At 39.0% G+C, this 20363-nt stretch overlaps 1 protein-coding gene across 6 annotated transcripts in view; it reads right to left on the bottom strand.

The window, feature by feature from the left end:
• Positions 1 to 218: 218 nt before the first annotated feature.
• Positions 219 to 20363, bottom strand: part of Pcdh19 (protocadherin 19) — a 102930-nt gene continuing 82785 nt past the window's right edge. For all 6 annotated transcript variants that reach the window (XM_057759726.1, XM_057759727.1, XM_057759729.1 and 3 more), the window contains one exon: positions 219 to 4963. In XM_057759726.1, the coding sequence (XP_057615709.1) occupies positions 4374 to 4963 (590 nt within the window). In that variant the 3' untranslated portion in view covers positions 219 to 4373. The remainder of the gene's footprint in view (positions 4964 to 20363) is intronic.

Raw genomic sequence — 20363 nt, 5'->3', positions numbered from 1 at the left:
GACAAGGTGGTTGATTTTCTTTGTTTTACAAAAGCAATGTGATTCCTATTTGAAATTAATTCACTTTTGCACGACAAGTGACCCACAGGCCAATTTCAGTTTCACAAGAAAACAAAGAGAGCTGCAACAACTTCATTAGGACAATGTGTTTTGCTCTGGAATATTTCATTATCAATATAAAGCCACCCAGTCCCAGTCCCACCCCCATACATCCCCTTTGAATATTACTTTGATACATACTTAAACTAAAGAACAACATCTCAATACACTTTAGTGTCAGCAGATACAATTTGACTCATGAAATGACATCCTTAAAATGTAATTTTTACCAAGAAGGCAAACACTAGGACTGTATACAATGGACTTCTTCAGCTCATTTATGCCAGTTTTTCAAAGTCAGAAGGGTCTTATTACCCTGTGAAAAGAGCCAAGCGGACCAGACTTGTCGAGAGTGTCTTGGGGGAACATTTGGCATCAAAATGATCCCCATAAAATGGATTATGTACAGTAATAATCCTTTCTCCACCTTGGATGCCCCAAAAAAGCTATCCCTTCCATCCCTGCCTCTCCCAAACTGCCCCATGTCTTTCTACACCAAGTAGACCACTTGTGTTTGCATTTTAGTGGTAGGTGTAGAAAAAAAAGTCCTCTGAATTCCCCTCTAATAGTCATATGCTGAGACGACAGGATCTGGAAGGTACTCTGTGTGGTTTTATTTTCAGAGTTCAGAGTTACATCTTTCATTAATGATCAGCTGGTCACCATGTCAACAAATTTGTATCAATGTCCAGCTTAGGTGCAGTTAGTCCTATGAGGCAAGTTTCCTCTGGATCATTGTCTCATCAGTATCTCCTAGGCATCTGTAGATAGGAAAAGAAATCCTACCCCCAAACAACTGAATAAGAAACGCTAAGGATTAGGCTCTACCTAACTGTGCTTTAACAAGCCCTCAAACTTGAGTGGGCAACTAACTCATGAATTTCTGTGCCAATTCCTCCAGATTTCTTATACAGCCATTCTAGGCAGGGATCAAGACCTATCATTTCTAAGAAGTGCCTAAGTGATGTTGCTTTGAGATGATATTTTGAGAACCACTGTTGTGCAGGAACTACGTGATTCCTTAACCCACTATCTATTCAGTACCAAGACAGACCCTCACTTTTTCTACTGGCTTCAGAGGAACAATGAAATACTAAGTTTCATTCTGAACAGGTTAATTTACAAGACTGCACAGGGGGGAACAAGTTTCCACAGGGCATTGTGGATCACTTCTCCCCATTTCTTATTGAATAGCATGTTCCCATGTTTGGGAGAAAGCAGTCAATCAAGGCAAATTAGATACCCTATACTGAACAAAGACATTTACCTGGCCAGGAAATTTTTAAGCATGTTACACTTCATGACCCAGGGACATCAGAATACGTGGAATATTGGGAATTAAAATTGTTCCCACATGTTTCTGTGTAACATGTTTGCAGAAAGAAAAAGAAAAAATATTTGCTCCACTGGCCTTGGTAGCTTTACATCACATGTGTTAAAAAGGGAGGGGGAGAATCCCGAGTCCGTGGGGAATTTAAGACCCTTGCACAAAAGTCCTATTTGCAAGCACAGTTGGCCTGTAGAACCTGCCTACAAAGCTCTCCTAGGATGCGCTTGCACTTCCATCAGACTATTGAAGGGGGAAAGATACTTCCTTAATGAGAATTCTTATGTATACTCAGTAAAGAGTTCTGAAACAAAAAGCAAAAAAAAAAATCTCTGACTGCCCGCTGAGAACAATGATTTTAGATAGACTAAGCTTGGAACTAAAATGAAATTCTGGGGAAAAAATTTTTAGTTGCTTTTTTTAAAAGGCAAAAAAAAAAAAATCACTGCTAATGCCACCCATTTTTAATTGGCTGGTAAGACACATGGCAGGCAGTGGCCTCTCTGCATTCCACCATTCCATCTCCACTTTCCACAGTCTTTCCAACTACCTCGTTTCCACGGAGCAGAGTAAGAAATTCACCTGTAGAAAGCTATCCAATCTGACTACAAAGAGACCTTGAGGTCCTAGAAACAAGATACTATCCGATGGATCCTGGTGAAGATCAGTCTCAATTCTATAGGCAGCCATCCCAACTTAAAGGGCACTTTTAAAAAGCTAAATATGTTAATCAAATAGTCACTTGGAAGGAAAAATAAATACCTAATTTATAATCTACTACCACAAAAATGAAATAAACTAGAAGAGGAGAACATATATGAGAGAAAGTTAAATGAAGCAAGAGAAAGATGTAAAGGTCTCTAACAGTGTCAGGGAGAAATTTGCAGCCAACCCAATATTTTGCATGAGGTAGTATTCAGGAAATAAGGATGGATTTGTAGCTTCGTTATATGTTTCTTTTATCCCCAGAAATCTTCTCCCCTACCTAACCCCATGCCCAGTGCCTTACCCACCCCTTCCCTTGCAACCCTCCCACCTCCCACAAAAGAAAAAAAATCCTAGTAATGTATAAAGCTAGGAACTCAGATAAAAATAATGAAAACATTTCAAAGAGCTGACTGTATCTACCTAAACTTAAGAAAATAAATTCTGTTTTGAATTCTAGTGCTCTAACTTCTAGGCTTTCTTTCTGAGTGTTCTTGAATTACAAAAAAATGAGAGATAAGGGGGAAGGAGGGAGGGAGGGAGGGAGGGAGGGAGGGAGGGAGGGAGGGAGGGAGAAAGGGAGGGAAGGGGGAGGGAGGCAGCGAGGGAGGGAGGGAGAGGAAGGAACCAAAAAACTTGTTTCTTTAGAAGAAATTCCTTTAAGACAAAAGTAGAGCAAAGGGGACATGTTTCTTTAGTTTATTTTAAATAATGAACTCTTAGGCTGCAAGAATACTATGTTGGCTAGCGAATATTAATAGACAGATGATAAAAGGGGGCATTTGTGCAGTGTTAAAAAGAACAAAAAGAATGGGTGCTCTGTCAGTTTAAAAAGGCATATTCCTAGCCTACAGCAAAAAAGAGTTACTAAATCTAAGGGATTTTTGTTTTAATAATTTCTTGTTCACATTTTTAATCAAAAAAGTGTTAGTCATAAAAAGACGTGTTCAAGTGTCTGAGTGTCTCCGTTTAGAAGGCACAGTAATTAGATCAGTGATGTTAGTACCTGGCTTTTCCTAAGTGTACACTTCATACTGCTTACTCTATCGTTATTTATAAGCCTAAGGTAAAGAGCAGCATGGAGCCCTTGATTCCAGCCCATGATGTGCTTTACCATCTAATTCCAATCATGATTGGGAAAACACTGAATCAGGAAGTGTGTGTCTAAAGAGATGGTAATTTAGATCTCAAAATAGACTCAGTCATGTTGCATGATTTTTAGATGATTGGAGACAGGGAATTTCTCAGCCTGAAAACTGATAACATCAGGAGTAACTTTCCTGTTCAGGGTCTGAAAATTAGAAAAAAAATAATGCATCTCATAAAATTTTCAGCACAGTATTTCTGACAACTGCAAATTAGATAGCAGCATATCCAAAAATGACTTTCTACAATGATCTAGCACAGACCCGGGCAGAAGACTGAAAGACAGGAGAAATCCTCTGCAAGGTAGTGAGCAACCACTACATGGATTAAAAAACGTGAGTATCCACCAAGTACTCAACATCTAGGTGTGGTGTTGCTCATTCATCTGCTGTCTCAGTTTCTGCGTTTTGTTTTTGTCTGTATTTTTATTATTTTTTTAAGAAAAGAAAACAACAACCTTTAAAAGCCTTTTGCCATCACCACACACATAGCAATTTGCAATATCAAATACAACAACAGCACAGCTAGCAAAAGGGTTCTTAAAGCAGGGGAGTCCACAGCAAAGAAGCGGCATAGGAAAGTACTCGAGCTTCAGAAACAACCTTTTGGGGACTCGATTTCACGTCACTGAATCAATGAATAGTATACAATAAATGACCAATAACTTGTCTACACTACAAAAAACAGTGGCGAGCTTATTAAAGGTGTCCAGAGCTTTTTTTTCTTTTTTTTTTCTTTTTTAAATGTAATTCTTCACAAACAATGGTAATTTATATTATCATTTTGACATAGAAAAATATATAAATTCAAACACTTAATACATAATACTTTTCACAACTGAATTTGCCTCTGTTTCTCCATCATCAAGGCCCCATGAACAACTCAAGCCAAAGCTAATTTGCTCCAACTGAACACCCCTGCTGCCTGCTGAAACGAGAGGGATTGTCACGGAATGATAGTCACTTATACACAATACATTTAGGGAAATCTCTACAGTGCAGCCACTCAAGAACCAACCATCGGTGAGTAAAATGAGTAGATGCTGCATCTTCACTAGCCAGTGTGATTTCTTTTCTTTCTTCTTCCCCAGATGGGTTTACAGAATGATATCCTTCAGACGCTTCACGACAGGAGATTGCTTGTCACGCCCTTCCTTCAGAATAGGATTGACCTCATGCATGACTTTCTCACTGTCGGCTCCACGGGGTTCAGCTTCAGAAGGACGAGAGGCGCCATTGTTGGCATGGTGCTCCAGATCACGAGCTGGAGGAGCCAGGGCAACCGTGTAAGACATAGTAGGCTTGGTAGGCAGAGGGCTCTTGAGATGCAGTGGGGAGGTGACAGGGCTAATAGCCTCACAGCCATTGCCTGCCTCCCGGATAGCGCTGTTGACTTTGGGGCTGCAGATGGTCACATCGACAGTCCTCTTGACCTTCAGGATGGGCCGCTCCTCAGCGCGGTGGGTGCTGACATCTTTTCCAAAGGTTGCGAATGTCCGCTTGGTGGGGCCGCAGTCGTCATAAGGCTCAACATCAGCAGCAGTAGCTTCAATGGACAGAGTGATGATGTTCCTCACGTGCTCAGGAGACTTGGAACGGATAGGCATGGGATTCCGAGGCATCCAGCATCTATCAGAGTGGCCAAGAATCCGGCATTCCTCCCTGCAATGAAATCCTTCATTCTGATCTGTAAAAAGAAAAGGAAGATATCAATTTCATCAGCTTTTTTCCGGTAATCACTGTAACCCCACAATGTTCTGGTCTCTCTGGTACCCACAGGCCCTTTTGGGAAATAGCACTTTGGATAGTCCTTTATTGCCTTTTGGGACTAGTGTGGAGAAAATGGATTTTTAAAAAGCTATAGATCTCCCTCTAAACATTACTCGTTTTTTATGATCCTCGCCGTTCCCACTGCTGACAAAACAAAAATCCTAAAAAGAAACAAGTTATGATGAAAACATAGTTTTAAAAGTTTATCCTGAGTGCTAGCATGTGGAGAGTCAGCAGTTTTATCAACACCTACTGCTAAAAACCACCTATGTTTGAAGCTGCATTCAACAGAAGAGGACGTAGTAACAAGGTAGGAAATCGAATGTTCACTTTATCAAAGAAACTTGCCCACAATTTTTATGAACACTATTAGCCTCTTTCCATTTTACCCATCATAGATTACTGTGGATTCTACTTGAAAACCTAATACATGGTTTCTTTTTGACGACCAGTTCCCCCAAGAAAGCACTTCATTATGACATCACGATTACCAGATTTCTTATCAGAAGGAATACACTGTGACCTTTTTTTCCAGAGAACTCACAGGCTTCAATTAGTCCTACACACACACACACACACACACACACCTCTTATATTTTGGATAACATTTAATTAGCCACAAACTAGCTCTTTCTCCTTATTTGTTTGAATTTTCACTTTTGCTAAGGACTTACTTTGTAATGAAACATCCATAGCTAGTAGGAATGCAAATTACAACAGCTATGAGGGAGAGCAAAATAGAAGGTTCCTCAAAAATTATAAAGCAGAAAAACTATCTAATCTACATCATTCTCATTTCTGGACATCTATTATTGCCATGAAGATGCACCATGACCATGGCAACTCTTATAAGAATGGTCATGGTGCATCTTCATGGCAATAAAACCCTAACTAAGACAACCACAAAAACATGTACAGTCTATCCCATGTTACTAAAACATAAAGATTTTGCTGATTGGTTTAGACATACTATAGAAGATCTCAATAGTTAGAATCCACAATTATTACAATAACATATTTTTATCTTTCCAGCTCTGTTTCATTCATGACTAAGTCTTTTATTTGGCTCTCAGAAGCCTACAAAGATTACATTACTAAAGCATGGATAAAGGGTTAACAAGAGCCCAATCATTGAATAAATATGAATTAAAATAGTTTGTTTATAGCCCTAATTTTCCAGCTTAATTGATGTTTATGACATTCTTATATAAAGATGACCTAATAAAAATTTTCATCATATTTTACAATGCCTCACAATATGATCAGCTTAATATTTACAAAAATAAGACTCTGAGGTAGGACTGGAGGAGGTAGAAAGGCTAGAAGAAAAACAAAGGCAAAGTAATTAATATTCGAATTCATATAAATTAAGTATAAGTGTGTCTAGTAGAAACAGAAAGATATAAGGTCCTTGGGTTGCTGTAAATCTATAGACACCTCATCAGGTCTGAATTCCTCTTATATAAGAGGCAAAATTAACTCTCCTTTATTTAGGCTATTTATTTTCTTTAGTGGAGTCTTTATTTCTAATAGATAAATACACCTCATGGTGGATAACATTATTCATGAAGTCTCAATTAAAATTTCACTTTCTCAACAGTCTAAGGAATCACTCAATAATCCCTTAGACTAAGGGCTCATAGAACCTCCCTTTCATAGTACTCATCCCACTTGAAATTGCTTATTTAGGTCATGTATGTTTTGCTTGCTTTTTGAAGCTCTAAATGAGCAAAAACTATGCCAGTTTTGTTTTCCGCTACCCAATAAAGCTAGCAAAAAAAGCCACTACAGAGTAATAGTGAATAACAGTTTAACTTAATGGAATAATAAAAAGTACAGAAAGAACAAAAAGAAATCTAGATCGATCCTCAAGATACTATGCCACTCATGTAACTCTTAAAATTGGAATTAAATGTTCTAACTAATAGAAACAGTTTAGAAACCTAAAAAGCAATCTGTGTCATTTTGTCAAAGACAATAAAAGTAGAACTTGAGAAACATTAGTCAAGTGACAAGTGGTTTTGGATGGTTCTAAAGAAATCTTGTATGCATTTGACATCCATTTGAAAATATAATTATTTCAACCTGGAAGTTTTCTATACTAGCAATAGTTAGCATGGAATCAATCTATTGTGATAAATTAAAAACTTTTAACTTTGTTTAAAAGTGTAGTCTATGAATTTAATATGTTGTTCAAATATCAAACACTGCTTCTTAGCATCTAAAAATTGTCATTGATTCCCATAAAATATAAGACTAATATGACCAGAGATAAATCTTTCAGATCTACAGGAGAAGTTAGTATACTCTGGCAAACTTATTACTTAAAAAATATTACAAGACTTCATAACAAAGTTCATGTATCAATCTATTGTGCAGGGAAATTACCAAAAGGAAGAATTATTCAAGAAAGAATTCTTTTTTATTGATTTTTATTGAGCTCTACATTTTTCTCTGCTCCTTTCACTGCCTCTTCTCTCCCCTTCAACCGTCTCCCAAGGTCCCTATGTTCCCACTTTACTCAAGAGATCTTGTCTTTTTCTACTTCCCCTGTAGATTTCTTAAAGGCACTTTCAAAGCCTTCAGAGTCTGAAGAAAGAACATCTGTTCTGTTTCTATAATGTGACAAAGCATGCAGAGTACTATTGCGCTCAATGAAAAAAGCATGAACAGGAAACTTGAAAAACAGCTAACAGGAAACTTGAAAAACTCAGGACGGCGAGGGGTGCACCCACACACTGAGGCAATGGGGATGATCTATCGGGAACTCACCAAGGCCAGCTGGCCGGGGACTGAAAAAACATGGGACAAAACCGGTCTCGCTGAACATAATGGACAATGAGGACTACTGAGAACTGAAGAACAATGACAATGGGTTCTTGATCCTATTGCATGTAATGGCTTTGTGGGAGCCCAGGTAGTTTGGATGCTCACCTTAATAGACCTGGATGGAGGTGGGTGGTCCTTGGACCTCCCACAGGGCAGAGAAACCTGCTTGCTCTTTGGGCTGAGGAGGAAGAAAGACTTGATTGGGGGAGGGGGAGGGAATGGGAGGTGGTGGCGGGGAAGAGGCAGAAATCTTTAATAATTAAATTAATTAATTAATAAAAAAAATCAGCAAGAAAAAAAAAGAAAAAGAAAAACAGCTAAGAGCAGGAAACACGGTGGAACTCAGACATTATATGTTTGCTTGAATCTGATTAATAGTTTGAGAACTGACTTTGCTTAGGTGTTCAGAAACAGGAGAAAAGGACCTTCCAATATCTGAAAAAAATCAGTAAAGACTTAAGGACAGTATCTCAAAGACATAGGGGAGTGGAATTACACTCATTTCATAAAGAAAAATTTAACCATTAAAGATAGTAATCCACTTTTTGGGTCTGGGTTACCTCACTCAGGATAGTGTTTTCTATTTCCATCCATTTGCATGCAAAATACACAATGTCATTGTTTTTTACCGCTGAGTAGTACTCTAATATGTATATATTCCACACTTTCTTCATCCATTCTTCCATTGAAGGGCATCTAGGTTGTTTCCAGGTTCTGGCTATTAGAAATAATGCTGCTATGAACATAGTTGAACAAATGTTTTTGTCATATGATAGGGCATCTCTTGGGTATATTCCCAAGAGTGGTATTACTGGGTCTTGGGGTAGGTTGATCCCGAATTTCCTGAGAAATCACCACACTGATTTCCAAACATGGGATGTACTCACTCATAATTGGTTTCTAGCCATAAATAAAGGACATTGAGCCTATAATTTGTGATCCTAGAGAAGCTAAATAAGAATGTGAACCCAAAGAAAAATATATAGTCATCTGCCTGGATATGGGAAGTAGACAAGATTGCCAGGCAAAAACTGGGAACTTGGGGGTGAGGTGGGATGGGGGTAATTGGAATGGGGTGAGAAAAGTGAGAAGGGGAGGATGGGGGGAGCTTGGGGGAATGGGATGGTTGGGATAAAGGAAGGGTGGATATGGGAGCAGGGAAGTATATATCCTAATTAAGGGAGCCATCTTAGGGTTGGCAAGAGACTTGAATCTAGAGGGGCTTGCAGGTGTCCAGGGAGCTGTCCCCAGCTAGTACTTTGGGCAACTGAGGAGAAGGAACCTGAAATGACCCTATCCTATAGCCATTCTGATGAATATCTTGCATATCACCTTAGAACCTTCATCTGACGATGGATGGAGATAGAGACAGAGACCCACATTGGAGCACTGGACTGAGCTCCCAAGGTCCAAATGAGGAGCAGAAGGAGGGCGAACATGAACAAGGAAGTCAGGACCGCGAAGGGTGCACCCACCCACTGTGACAGTGGAGCTGATCTATTGGGAGCTCACCAAGGCCAGCTGGATTGGGACTGAATAAGCATGGGATGAAACCGGACTCTCTGAACATGGTGGACAATGAAGGCTGATGAGAAGCCAAGGACAATGGCACTAGGTTTCGATCCTACTGCATGAACTGGCTTTGTGGGAGCCTAGCCTGTTTGGATGCTCACCTTCCTGGACCTGGATAGAAGTGGGAGGACCTTAGACTTCCCACAGGGCAGGGAATCTGGACTGCTCTTCAGACTGGAGAGGGAGGGGGAATGGAGTAGGGGGAGAGGGAGAGGAGTGAGGAGACAGGGAGAAGAGTGGGGGCAGGGGGAGAGGAGTGGGGAGAGGGGGAGAAGAGTGGGGAGAGGGGAAGGGAAATGGGAGGCGGGGAGGGAAATGGGAGGCGGGGAGGAGGCAGAAATTTTCTTCAACAAAAATAAAATGAAATAAAATAAAAGAAGTCTTACCTCTAAAAAAAAAGATAATATTCTATCTATAAAACATGTAAAGGGATATCCATGAAGGCTTATACAGTTTTACAGACTTAGAAGCCAATAGTATGAAGCCATCCTGTAGTCATTCTAATTCTGATGAAACTTGCATTACAGATTTTTGTAATAAATAAAATAGCTACTTGTATCTCACTCTCGTATGCCTTTATTCCTTCCCTAAATCATTCATTTTATTCTCCACTTCTCTAGCCTCCTACTTCTTAGCAGTCCTTAGCCCCATAATACTATGCTCTGATACACAGCAGACAGAATCAGTAGGGTGGCATAATTGTGATTGACATTTGAAATACTGATGTGCAATTATTTGACAGATGTCAGAAAGTGCGCTCTGCAAACCAGTCTTTATGCCATGCAGAAAAATCCCTATACTTTTCATTTATTTAGATATACACATTAAGAAATACCAGTGGTAATAAGAGGGTCCTTTGTCAAATTCAGACAATCTTTTTCCTTTGGTAACTTAGAACACACCAAGCCCAAATTTTATGGAGTGAGGAAGAATAAACACAGCTTCTGGTGGAGAAGGGTCCAGGTGGGAATGGGATATTGAAACAAAGTTATTGAGAATGGCAAAATGATGCTACCAAAAACAGAGACCAGAAGAGAAAAAAGCCAGGCCTAATAGCCTAACATGGCCTTTTCATAATGGTGGAGAACACTGGGAATTCTATAAAGGTTAGTTTTTGTTTGACACAGGGAAGGCAGATGAAAAGACTGGTGAATTCCAACTTCATCCCAGACAATTAGACAGATCAGCATTCATTATCAAGGGCCACCCAATAGCCAGCCTCTGATGCCAAGTGGTACATAACCCTTTCTCTTCACCTGCAATTCACTTACTACCAATGGAACATGGAAAGAAATTTAAAACATGGCCCTTTCAAAATTCAAAGAAACTGAATTATCTCCACTGGAATGTTTAGTGCTGAGCTGGTTGAAGAGACAAGTTAAAACATATTGAAGTATATGTGCTTGAGAATTTAACATTTATGATAGATGACAGTGTGGCATGTGCAGTTCATATGATCTAAGGTGCAATTTTGGCAATTACAATAGTTCCTGGCATTTTCATTCTTGTACTGGTGCTCCATTCAATTCAGTCCATAAAGAACAGATATCAATATGTGTATAAGTATAAATCATTTGTGCTGATTCATGGGGGGACAAAGAACTGAAGCAAAGGGCTACAAAGAAAATTGACACAGAAGAATAAGTTGTGACAGTGACTGAGACTAACAGAGATTGAGTGGACTAAGATCTTTGTATGTGTCTTCTGTGATGAAAAAAATATGTGACAAAGTGCTGGGCATGATCTAAGTGCTTATAACCCACTTAAAAAGGCATCTTTACAGGCGAAATATGAGATGACACAGGTCGATGAGCTATTCCTTACAATATGGAGCACCGAGGTACAGCAATGAATGACATGAGACTGTTTTCAAGGGTCTCGCTGTAAGATTTCCACAGAACCTAGCCCTTTAGCCCATACAAGTAGAACTCTTACAACACCTAGTCAGTTCTCTGAAGAATTCAATCCATGTATTTGTTTTTGTGTAGATTAAACAGTCAGATCATTTCATACACTTAGAAAGTATCCATGCTGCTGGCAATGTGGGCTCTTTACACTGTGCTTACCAGGAACTCTGAACCTAAACTTAGCTATAATTTGGTCTTGTCAGAAAAACAGACAAATTATTAACACATCATGAAATTGTGCAAAAGCCACTTGGTGATGGATTTGAGCTTTTGAGTGCCTGAGACAAAAACACATAGTAAGGATAGCATAAGTAATGTTGGCAGATAAAGCAAAAAGACAGGGTATGTTAACCAGGAGAAAAAATATTCCCTTGTAGCAGAGTTGGGGATATGACAACAATGCTTGACTAACATATGGGAGATTATGGGTTCGACACCTAGCACTGAAAACAAAACACTTTCATTTTTAAAGTGAAAATGTAATGTTGGAGGTGGGAGGAACATCCAGCAGCAGTGGCCCCTTAACAGGAACTGACATTTCCTTCAGTTAAGTCCCAGGACACTTGATTCTATGGAAAGTACAATACTGGCCATGAGTCAATAAACATATTGCAATTTTAACTTTCAGATTCCTTAGAGTTTTTTTTTTTTAATTCCAAACAGTTTGTAGGACTGATGGGGCAAATTAAAAGACTACATTTGCAACTCTCCAATCACTCATCCAGCTTTGAAAATAAAATGTTTATTAAGCCAATCATTGCCTCTTGCAATGATTCAAAGGGCTAGTATGCCAAATCCTTAGCTGAATAGTAATCATTGGAAATGACCTCTGGAAGTAAGCAGGAATGTAAGGGCATCGGTATCTGTTAGTTACCCAAGGTGGACTATCTCTTATCAACAGAAGCCTTGTAGAAAATTTTAGCATTATCTCGATGATTCAGTGGAACTTCAGCAACCATCTGGAATGCTGGGGCGTGGTGACACTGCTTCTGGGTGCAGCACACAGCACCATCATTAAAAAATTCATTTCAGATATCTTCCTGCAAGCTAATAAATTTTATAGCAGTTTCAATCCTTCTTTCTTGTGACAAAGAAAAGCTTAGTTCCAGACAAATTAAAAGTAAATTGATTGCCTTAGGGAAATATATTCAAATATCACTTTTCTGTGCTAGAGATCTTTGGGGGTGGAATATTGGGTAGAATCGTAAAATAGCTAGTGGAGATGATGTAGAACATATAGGTGTGAGTATATGAAAATGATAAGCAACACACAAAGCACACTCAACTCATGAAATCCTTATTTGCACAACTAGGAAGAAATCAACTTAAAATAAAATGTAAATGTGTCACTGGGGTGCAGACCTAACATTTGTGCTGGAATTTATGAATAATAACCATGAATAATGAATACTAAAATTGAAGGGATAAAACATCACCTTCTGTTTACTTGTCACTAGCCGTCTCTCATGGACAGTGCTCAATTTTGTTCTTTTTCTCTTTTCTTTAAAACCACATAGAATTATTCCTTTTGGGTTGTTTACTTAATCACTCCACTTAAAGGAAAGCAGACGGCATGTTATTAGGTATTAGCTCAAAATCAATTACACAAATTCAGAGGCAAGATCAATTAATCTCCTCTTTGAAGAAGTCTGAAAATATGTGGGTAACCTAAATTTGCCCTATGATCTTATCCAGAAGGAAATGGCCCCTATACTTTTAACACAGACATGCATCACTGTGCCCCTCCTTGCCATCAGCTTTTCCAACTCCTCACTGATGCAGCGAATGGCAGCTACATAGAGCATTAAAGGATCCTTGCTATCTATTTGAGCCACACAGCTGTGGGGGCTTTTCCTGAGTTGACTCAAAACTATGCCCACAGGAGGAGCAGAACACTCTTGGGCTAAAACAACCTGGATTAAAACACTGACACCACAGTTTTAGAAAAAAAATCTTGTAGTAATGGATGCATAGTAAGCCTAGATCTTAACAACCAAATCCACCCCTGCATCTCTCCTCCCTCACCTACTCTACACACCACCATCTACACCACTACCAGTCTTAACAATTATTTACATTCACAAATTAGGGCAAGAGAAAAAAATCAAAATATTGCTGAAAAGAACAGACTTATAAATTTAAATCCTGGGCCCATTGGCAGATATCCTTGGCATAATCTCTTTATTCCAAAACATTGCATCTACTAAACTCCAATCTTACTCTATTTTCCCCTTGTTGGTTAAATGTGTATCTTTCATGACTGGATCTGTGAAACATAGGGCTAATGAGCAAATTCCATGCAGTGGTGAGAGAAGCCTTGAGCAATCTGTGTAGAAAACAAGACAGCACTGGGAGTAGAGAATTGGAAGCTTCATTCAAACCTACATGATTTCCACTCTCTGATATTCCAATTTGGCAGTTATACGACAGAAGGAGCAGAAGTGTTTAACATGAAATGTTGGACTTCAGCATGAAAATACTCTAAGAGTAAATTGAAATTATTAATTACAGAAAAAGCTTCTTTGGCCCTAGAGCTTTCTTACACCCTTAATTCAACTTCTTTTTTTTTTATTTGCTTCAATCAGCTCTGAACAGAAAAATAATCTGTCTTATTATTAAAATGCACATGAAATAATCAGCTTTGAAGAAAAATGCAAATGATGGTGAGTTAAGAAATTAAAGATCATCATTTGCTCATATATTAAGACATGGCACAAGTTTTTTATCTAACCTAATATGAATGAGCCAATGGGTTTTTCTGGGAGTGGAGAGCTTTGGAAAGAAAGAAGAGAATGGAGCATATAGAAATGGTATATAGAAGACTTCAAGAAACATCCAAAGAACACTCTGAATACATACACATGCACGCAGATGCACACACAAACACACACACACACAAGGGAGAGGAGTTGCACACAGAGCTGTAATGCTAACATAACTTCCTGGATAAGATGTTTATGGAACAAGGGCACTGACAATTGATTTTCTTCTCTTGGGAAATCTTTGCACTCTTCAGAGAACAAGGGTTTGTACAGAGTTTGTTCAAACTGAAAAGTTTACATTTTAACACTCTGTTGTCCATCCCAACCCAGGAGATCTGTGGTAGTTCAACGGACTACTTATGAATAATCATTTTACCAACACAAAAGTGGGCAAACTGTTAGGAATGAATCTAATTCCCTGTGTACCCACCACTAAAAAGGCACACGTGAACCCAGTGCTTGAGAAGCAGTTTTGTACTGTTCAAAAGACTGAAACAAAAATTTGTTTTCTTGTCTGCATGACTATTAAAAACCACATTTTCTCCTGGCCATGTCTGTTTCCTAAGGAAATGAAAAGGAAGCTGTCCTTCCTTCTGTACAGCCCAACTAGACACAGGGCTTCCAAAAGAATCTTTAACACTAACTAATATTTAAAATAGAAATAATCACAGTAACCAAATGTTTCAGGTTACCCAGGTACTCAGAAGAAGCCAGAAAAAATGGAAGAGAGCTACCAAACAGATTATACAAAAAGTAGATGTGACAGGTTATGGCGGTACACACCTATCATCCAGCATTTGAGAGGTAGAGGTGGGAAGGTCAGGATTTCAAGATCAGCCTCTACTGCACAGAAAGTAAATGTGGCTGGCTGTGAAAGTGCACACCTATACTGATATCACCAGAGTGAGAGAAGGCTAGAGGTTCACAAGTTCAAAGTCAGCTAAGCTACATAGCAAGACTCTATCAAAACAAAAACTAACAGTAGAGGTTAAAGAGGATGCTCCCATCTCCCCTTTGTTGAAGAAAGTTCTTGAACTCACCTCAGAAGAAATCATCCATCTTCACTATTTACTTTCTTTTGATCACAGCCCACAGATTATTCAGAGCAGGGGGACAGTGGACTGATTGTGCACTAGACAAAACAATCCTATGCACTGCACACTGTCAGCTCATATGGTGTATTTAAGACAGAATTGTCTTTACAAAATTTCATCATATTCCTAGATATTGCATGAAAGAAGCTTCCACTGCTCAATGAAACTTTTATTCCAACCTCCAAATATTAAGTACTTTTGTAGCTTAATTCCTGTTTCTGTCTGCATCCCATCTTCCTTGTCTCCATTCCATAGTGTTCAGCTCCTTTCTGCTGTGACCAAAATACCCACTCATCTTACGGTCTCTCTTCAGACCTCGTTTCTCTTCCTTCAGCTTTGTGGCCTTTCCTTGTCACAGCAAATTTTTCTACTAAAAATCTCATACCTCTGTGAGCTACAGGGAGTCAATGAAAGACAATAGTAATGGGCAAAAGTCTGCCAGGAAAACCACTGATAATGGAAACAGTCCATTTTCTGGAGACATTTCCTCCTTTCCAGCAAAGACCCTTAAGAATATGCCTGACATTTCTGTGGGGACCCTCCTATTATTAGAAACAGCTGTGTCTGGAATGTCCTTAGTAGGATATGTTACCAACACTGCTTACAAGATAAAAACTTTAAGGACAGAAATATTAACCATACAATTGCCTAGTCTGCATACCCTACAAAAGTGCTCACACTTTAACATTTGCCATAAATAAAACTTTAAAATCTTAGCAATGTCTTCAGTTTCTATAAAGGTGCCATAAATTTTTTATTTTTTCAAAGAACAAAATCCAGACCATTCAGTAAAGGACTCAACTATTTGCTCAGTGGAAACTCAGAGCTTAATGTAACACTGGCCTTCTCCTGCCCTTCACATCAACATCATTGGGCCATCAGCCACGGCCTAGAGAAGTGAGTTTCATCTTGGTGAATTGGAATCTTTAGTGTCAGACACAGTCAGTCTGACTAATGGGAGCCACAGCTTGCCAAAACCCACAGCCTCCCTGTCTGTTCCACCCATCAAATATGTTTAGAAGTCTATGGCACAAACCCAGCATGCTACAGATCCCAATCAACTACCAATAGCTTAAGTGTAAGTGATTGTGGATGAAGTACAAGCCAAATGTGTTTCCCTTTTAGTTGCAGGAATTCCAATGCTGTTATGGCACCCATAATGCTACCACTTAATGATTCAGACAGGCATCCACCAGCTAAGTGTTATGGGATGATCTGCACATGCTACAATTACAGCATTCAGCACAGTTAATAGGTATCCCAGTTTGAAGTCCCAAAGGCAACACATGAACAATATTGACAAGACTTCCCACATGTCAGTTAAATATGATGAAAGATGGAGGTGTCCCTATATCTCCCACTGAGTACTCTGAAGGCATGTTTCCATCTCTTTGGAATCCCACAGATATTGAAGAAAAATGCCTGTGTGTGTGGATGTTTTGAGTGAATCTCTGACTTCACTGACATTCCAGTATTGATCATCAAGAGTAATTTACTGAACTGTTTTTGCCTTTCTACTTTTTAATACTTGTAGAATGACTCAAACCAAACTCAGTGCTCTATCAACTCAGCATTCTTTTCTCAATTCATAACTTCCCATTCTATAAATATATTCAGAGACAATGATTTGAAATGAGTGGCTCAGGAAAATGACCTTGCTTTTTATTAAATTTGTGACAATCCCACATGTACATACAATGAATGAACTGTGGTCATACCCATCCCCATTACTGTCTTATTCTCCTCACACTCCAGTTGACTCCCTTCTTTCCAACCAGCTCCTTCCTCCTTTCATGCATTTTTCGTATGTGACAGTCTTGTGCATGTAGCCACATTTTCTGTGTGTTCACGGATTCAACAGCCTTGCTATGTCCTGAGACAACATGTCATAACACTGTTCCCCATCTTCTGCCTTTTCCATTATCTTTTTATGTGATGCTCCCTGGGCCTTGGAGGAGTTAATACAAATGTCCTGTTTAGGGTTGAGGATTCTTCATGACCTATTCTCAAAGCTTTGCCCAGTAATGAGTCTCCACATTAACTCTCACCCACTGAAAAAGAAGCTTCTCTGACTAAGACTGAGAGGATCACTAATGGATGAGTACAAATAGAAATACTTGGAGGAGAATTTGTTCATTTAGCAAAACATCAGTAGTGTGTAACCTTACCAACCTTGTGCCTAGGACCTCCTCAGTAAGAGGCTCTTAACCAAGTTTGTAGTGCCAGCCATGAATCTCTCATATAGCAGGCTCAAAAACAATTAGAAGAAAGTCCTTAGGACCAATGGAACTGAATCGAAGATCCAGATATTAATCCACATACCTTCAACCACCTCATTTTTGACAAAGAAGCAAAAAAATACCAAATGGGGAAAAAGCATATTTAACAGATGGTGCTGGAATAACTGGAAAACAACATGTAAAAAATGAAAATAGATCCATATCTATCACCATGCACAAAACTCAAGTCCAAAGGGATCAAAGACCTCAACAAAAAAACAGCCACACTGAACCTTATAGAAGAGAAAGTGGGAAGTACACTTGAACGCATTGGCACAGGGAACCACTTCCTAAATATTACCCCAGCAGCACAGACACTGAGAGAAACAATTAATAAATGGGACCTCCTGACTGAAAAGTTTCTGTAAAGCAAAGGACATGGTCAACAAGACAAAACGACAGTCTACAGAATGGGAAAAGATCTTCACTAACCCCACATCAGACAGAGGTCTGATCTCCAAAATATACAAAGAACTCAAGAAATTGGTCATCAAAAGAACAATAAAATCCAATAAAAAATGGAGTACAGACCTAAAGAGAGAATTTTCAACAGAGGAATCTAAAATGGCTGAAAGACACTTAAGGAAATGCTCAACATCCTTAGTCATCAGAGAAATGCAAATCAAAACAACTCTGAGATTCCATCTTACACCTATCAAAATGGCCAAGATCAAAAACACTGATGACAACTTATGCTGGAGAGGTTGTGGGGTAAAGGGAACACTCCTGCATTGCTGGTGGGAATGCAAGCTGGTATAGCCCTTTTGGATGTCAGTGGGGCAATTTCTAAGAAAATTAGGAAACAACCTTCTTCAAGACCCAGCAATAGCACTTTTAGGTATATATCCAAATGATAATCAATTGTGCCACAAGGACATGTGCTCAACTATGTTCATAGCAGCATTATTGGTCATAGTCAGAACCTGAAAACAACCTAAATGTCCCTCGACTGAAGAATGGATAAGGAAAATGTGGTACATTTACACAATGGATTACTACACAGTTGGAAAAAACAAACAAAAAAAACGACATATTGAATTTTGCAGGAAAATGGATGGAGCTAGAAAACATCATTGTGAGTGAGGTAACCCAGACACAGAAAGAAAATTATCACTGTTCACTCATGAGTGGTTTTTTAACATAAAGGAAAGAAACCCAGCCCACAAATCACAATCCCAGAGAACTTAGACAACAATGAGGACCCTTAGAGAGACATACATAGATCTAATCTACATGGGAAGTAGTAAAAGACAAGATCTCCTGAGTAAATTGGGAGCATGGGGACCTTGGGAGAGAGTTGAAGGGGAGGGGAGAGGCAGAGAGGGGAGCAGAGAAACATATAGAGCTCAATAAAAATAAAAATGAATATCATCAACTGGCTTATACCTAAATGCAATGCCACTGCAGTGCACTGAAAAAGTAATGTTTTCCTTTCTTTCCTGAACACAAATATGTCCTAAAATCCATATCCATTGGGAATCCAACTATCACTGTTTTATCTGGTGATTATCTCCCCCAAGAATACGATGAAAAATCTAAATCATGAAAGTCTACTCTTATCCTCAGAAAGTTCATATTTTAGAGCTCAGGCATATGTATGCTTATGTGCCTCTTCAACCACTGGGATTTAGACTACTACACTGAGCAGATCCAACTTCCTGTAGAATTGCGGAGGGAGGCATGGAGGAAGGATTGAATGCTCCATAATATTTGCATTTATTTTGAAGAAATCACATTTATTTCATAATAATAACACTCAGATTTTAGAGCTCTGTAGGATTATATATCAATTCATAACTTAAACAAATCCAAAGAACAAAGCTGATTTCAGATATTGGTTGCAATATCAAATTTCTGCAATCAAATAAATATTACCCACCCTTCATTCCAATTACCACATGGAAGAACAAATAGAATGTAAATTCAGCTGCAGTTTTAACAGGCATTTTTAGACTTTCGTGGTATTTAATATTTTACATTTCCTTATTTTCTCTAATACCTGCCATTTCTTTGTTTCCTACTGTTGTAAGTGCAGCATCCTGAAGATATGATTTTTCCTAACCCTTGCCTAGTTCTCATCCCCTACTGATACTAAGCTATAAAACAGTATAATTAACTCCAGCTGCCCCATCTTCACTTTTAACTCTAGGAGCTGAGCAAGCCGACCCTGCAGGGTGTGGACTAAAGTGGGTGGAAGAATGTCTGGCTCGATCCCAGCCATGGTGTGCCTCACCCAAATTGCAATCCTCCCCCACTAGACAATACCTAAGTTCTGCAATCATGTTTACACAGCTGGAACTTCACAGCCCCTGAAAATCATGCAAAGAAGACTAAGACTGCTCCCTGCTCCATTCTGAATTTAATCCTATTTCTTGAAAGAAGAATAAATGAATGTATTAAATTCCCAGTGTCATGATAAGGGCGACTGGGAAAGAGCCTGAATGCTTCCCTTCTGAACAGAATGTTCATTATCATGATTGTGGCAGCCCAAAGGCATGAGACTTTTTATCTGCTACAAATAAGCAACAGTCAGTGATAACTTCCTCCAGATGGAACAGCAGGACTACCAGAAAACAAGACCACCCACTTCAGAAATCATTTTAACATTATCTTTAAAATGACAGAGTAAATTACTTTGATTAAACAGCATTTCTTGCCAGTCTGGCACTTGAGAGTATAGATGAGTCCGTTCTCCCGTTCATAGAACCTCTACCTGAAATCTGTCATATTCCTGTTCACCAACGCTAAGGAGTCCTCCCTACAGCCCCATCAGTACCTATAGTAAAGAAAAGATAAGGCATAAGTTTGATCCTAGCTTGACACCGTGTGTATTGAGAGTCTAAAGCCACAGAAGTGCTGAAGATTGCAAACTTT

The sequence above is a fragment of the Chionomys nivalis genome, chromosome X (assembly GCF_950005125.1).
Source record: "Chionomys nivalis chromosome X, mChiNiv1.1, whole genome shotgun sequence".
Taxonomy (NCBI): domain Eukaryota; kingdom Metazoa; phylum Chordata; class Mammalia; order Rodentia; family Cricetidae; genus Chionomys; species Chionomys nivalis.
Note: the sequence above shows the minus strand (reverse complement) of the source record. Positions and strands in the feature narration are given on the sequence as shown.